This window comes from Papaver somniferum, chromosome 2, assembly GCF_003573695.1.
Source record: "Papaver somniferum cultivar HN1 chromosome 2, ASM357369v1, whole genome shotgun sequence".
Taxonomy (NCBI): domain Eukaryota; kingdom Viridiplantae; phylum Streptophyta; class Magnoliopsida; order Ranunculales; family Papaveraceae; genus Papaver; species Papaver somniferum.
The window spans coordinates 170,539,396-170,544,068 of NC_039359.1; the positions used below are offsets into that span (position 1 = coordinate 170,539,396).

The following is a 4,673-nucleotide window of genomic DNA, read 5'->3' on the forward strand; positions in this document are numbered from 1 at the left end:
AACTAAAAAAATAGCATAAGGTTAAATATGGAAACAAAGAAGATTGAGATGAGACAAAAGGGTAGGAAAAGAGTCTTCTTTTCGATTGATTGGATCAGGACTTAGAGTCTTTAACAATCACAGCAAATGAATCTTTGAGGCAAATTGTAGATTGGAGGCTTTGTAACCGATAAAAATTAGACAAATCTTGGGGTCTTTCAAAAGGAGGAAATCTGTGTTTGTGTCTTTGGGTTTTTTTTTTGTCTGTATCTTAGTATCTTAGTGTCTTAGGGGGCTCATGAAATTGTAGATCTCAGTCTAGGGAATTTGAATATGCTAATAGATTGCTGTTATGGAGGTTTCTGAAACTATATTTGGAACAGGGTTTATTCAGCATACATTTGTGAGAATTAATGGTGATTTTCGACTATCACCGCCGTCGCCGGCGGTGGATACTGGTAACTTTTTTGGTGATTAAGACAGGATAATGGTGTTTACTGGTAACTACGCGGAGGTTTTAGTGGTGGCGTAAAATCGCCCAAACAGAGGAGAGTGGAGGAGGTTTTAGTTCTCTACTTTTCTCGATACACTTATATACACTTCTACACTTTTTGACACATAATACTTTTCTTTTCTTTAATATTTGTGTGAACTCCTTATCATGGGTAGCTAATTTTATTATTGATTGAGGATGAATTCCTAATTCTTAACATGTTTTGAGTTTTGTTTTAATCTACTTTGAATTTTTCACATGATTATCATTTGTTTTTACTAATATTAGTGTTTATGATTGATTGATAGGTCGTTTAGGGTGCACAACTAAGTTGATTTGTTAATTGATCTAAATCTAGTGAAAGTTAGGGGATAAGTAATCTTTTCTTGACTCTTTACACATGTAGAAAATACGAGACCTTGCGGAGGGATTTCGTGGAGCAATTGTATGTGAAAACAACGTTAGCAAGTAGACCTTGATCTAAGAGTCTAACTACTAATATCAATCTAATAAATTCACAAATCTTAGTACGTTTAACTAAATTACATCTTGAGTGATATACTACTAGGTGGTTCGGTAAATAGATCCGGTAGTCGAGGACTTCCGTATCCGGTGATACAAGGAATTTAGAGGTTAGCATTGATCTAGCTGTTATATCTACGGTTGGTGATAATTTGTGACAAATAAAAAGTATAAAAGAACATAACTTGAATCATTGTTTTGCAACGAAGAAGGATTCCTTGGTCTTGTCTCTCTTATTGATTTCAACTTTATCTTTTTAATTGCTTTGTTTATTTATCTTCCTTTATAAAATCTAAAACCAAAACCCTCTTTTTGTGACATTATAAGACAACTAAAACCTCTTACTCCTCGTGGGAACGAACTTGACTACACTATATTACTTTTTAATTAGGTGGAAAAATATTCACTAATTTGTTGTGGTTTCGACATGCATCAGTTCACAGTTACAATATTTACTTGAGTATCAAGTTAAAGTTCTGCTATTCTATTTTCACCATGAAAATCATCAGTTGGAACTGCCATGGCTTTCTAGGGAAAGATACTAGAGATCATTTGATACATTTAAATAATTTCCATTCCCCTGATATTATCTTTCTGCGTGAAGCCAAAATCAATGATTATAGGATTACAAAACTCACTAGTTGTCTCAAAATGCCAAACAAATGCTTTGTTCCTTCTCTTGGTCAGGATGGAGGTATTATTTTACTGTGGAAAGATGGTTTCTCTTTAGAAATTCTAAATACCTCCAGTAACATGATTCATGCTTTAGTCACAAATGACCTAGGTAAAGGGGAATGGTTCCTCTCTTGTGTTTATGGTACCCCCTACGAAAATGACCAATCTAGTCAATGGAATTACATTAAATTTTTAAGTTCCTCAGTTCAGATTCCTTGGGTACTCATAGGAGATTTGAATATTACTATGTGTGCTTCTGAAATAAATACATAAATGGAACTTATAACCTCAGAAGTTCTAGAAAATATTAGAGATTCAGACATAAATGATTTGGGTTATAGTGGAAATCCCTTCACTTGGACTAGAAACAGTCATGGCACTGGAAAAACTGAGTCTAGACTTGATAGAGCACTGGTTAATAGTGAAGCCAGACTTCCCTGAAGCCAGACTTCTTCATTTACCTCAAAAAGGTTCAGACCATGCTCCTATCTTGCTTACCATGTATAACATGCCTAGTAACTCAGGTAAAAATTGGAAGTTTTTCCAACACTGGTTGAATAATGATGCTTGTAAAAATAAAATTATGAATGCTTGGAAAACAAATCTTTCAGGATCTGCAGCCTATCTCTTATCTGATATGCTCTCAAATACAAGATATTTTCTTTCTAAATGGAGTAAATATACTTTTGGACATATTCAATCAAGAATCAATCAGCTCCAAGATAATCTTTCTCAACTGCAATCTCAAGATACACATAGTAATAACACAGATGAATTAATACAGTTGGAAAAAGAAGTTGATACTCTGAATAATATTCAAGCTAGTTCCAATATGCAAAAATCCAGAGATCACTTCTACAATGACATGGACAGAAATTCTAAATACTTCCATATTAGAGCTAATCACAAAATAATGAGGAATATAATAGAATCCCTTCAAGCTCCAGATGGTTCTTGGTGTCAAGATAGGGATTTTATTGAGACTTTTTTGGTTTCTCATTTCAAAAATATTGGAACTACTTCTCAACCAGCTGACTCTTCTTAATTCCTAAAGTGCATTCCTTCTTGTATGTCTGATAAAGATAATGAAGACCTTATAAGAGTCCCAGATGATGAAGAAATACACAAATCCTTAATGTTTATGCAGCCTTGGACCTCTCTAGGGACCGATGGATTCCCACCAGGTTTTTATCAAAACCAATAGCACCTTGTGGGAGATGATGTGTGTAAAATGGTCAAAGCTTTCTTCAATTCTGGTTATTTACTCAAGAAGATCAAAAATACGAGAATTTCTTTAATTACAAAAACTAATGGAGCTCATAAACCAGAAGATTACAAGCCTATAGACCTTTGTAACACAACATACAAAATAATATCTAAGATTATTGATCTTAGACTCAGAAAATACATGGTTAACATCATTTCTCCTATGCAGTCTGCCTATGTGCCTGGAAGACTGATCTCTGAAAATATTTTCTTGGTTCAAGAATTGGTGAAGGCCATGAAGAAAAAAAGGGGAGAACATGCCATCTATCTTTAAAAATGGATATGTCTAAGGCCTTTGATAGGCTAGAATGGCTTTTCCTAATTGAAGTTATGAGGAAATTTGTTTTTCTAAGAAATTCTGTCATCTTATATTACAATGCATCAGCACTACTTCTGTGGAGATTATGATTAATGGTTCCCCTTCATCTTCTTTCAAACCCTCAAGGGACTCAGACAGGGAGATCCACTTTACCCTTATCTATTCATTCTTTCTATGGAAGCATTCTCTAGACAATTATTTTACCATGAAAACAAAAGACAAATCACAGGTATGAAAATTTATAGATCTGCACCAAAAATTAACCATTTATTGTTTGCAGATGATTGCCTTTTATTTTTTAAGGAAAATCAAACTCAAACAAATAAATTGTTACAAGTTATTGAAGAATTCAGTGCCTGTTATGGACAACTCATAAATTTTCATAAGTCTGCAGTCTAATTCAACAAAAATACAAGTCTTACATGTTGTCAACTCATCAGTGGCTCTGTTCAAGTAAGGGAACTTAGTATTACTGAGGAGAAATATCTGGGTCTGCCTTTCTTTTTGGGAAGAAATAAAAAAGTTCCTTTCTCCAATCTAATTAGAAAAATGGAGAACATAATGTCTAGATGGTGCTCTACTAATATGTCTGAAGATGGAAGATCTTTTATGGTGAGAAATGTCACAAATGTTATACCAGTACATCACATGATTAGTTTCAAGCTACCAGATGTTACTATCAATAAGATGAATTCTACGCATCAAAAAATTTGGAGGAAAAATAAGACAAACAAGGGAAATCCACCTATCTCTTGGAAAAATGTAAGTACACCAAAGAAAGAAGGAGGACTTGGCTTCAGAATTCTCAAGTTATTCAATATAGCTTTACTTGCAAAATCTGCATGTAGATTATGCACTGATAATACTTCAATGTGTACTCTTTCTCTTAGAGCAAAATACTTCCCAGATGGAAAAATATTTGATATAAAAGACAATTCTAACTCCACTTGCTCATGGAGAAGCATCATCTCAAAGTTGTCTTTCATCAAAAACTACAGTTGTTGGAGCATTGGCAATGGTCAAACTGTCTTAATCTGGAGTTATAGATGGATCCCAGAATTATTAACACCTCCCACTCCAAAATTTGGTGTTAACAATTATCAATGATATACTCATGTTTACCAACTTTTCTCAGATTCAGGAGGATGGAACCAGTCTCTCATTTTCTCTCTTTTTGAAGTTCCAGTTGCAAGATTAATACTTAACATCACAATACATTTACAGTATCAAGACAGAATGGTCTAGACTCTGGACAGAAATGGTGATTTCTCAGTCAAATCCGCTTACAACAAAATGTTTGAGGAGCAAAATGTCAATCTCTCAGTTGGACAAAGAATCAAAGCTATCTTCAAGAAGCTATTGAAATTACCTATTCTGCCTAGGATCGCTCAGTTTATCTGGAAAAGTGTGAAAGATATA

At 34.0% G+C, this 4,673-nt stretch overlaps 1 protein-coding gene across 1 annotated transcript; it reads left to right on the forward strand.

Annotated features, from left to right (window-relative positions):
- Positions 1-3,803: 3,803 nt before the first annotated feature.
- On the forward strand, positions 3,804-4,361 carry LOC113352416 (uncharacterized mitochondrial protein AtMg00310-like). The gene has a single exon (XM_026596236.1). The coding sequence runs from the start codon at positions 3,804-3,806 to the stop codon at positions 4,359-4,361; it is 558 nt and encodes a 185-aa protein (XP_026452021.1).
- The last annotated feature ends 312 nt before the right edge of the window (positions 4,362-4,673 follow it).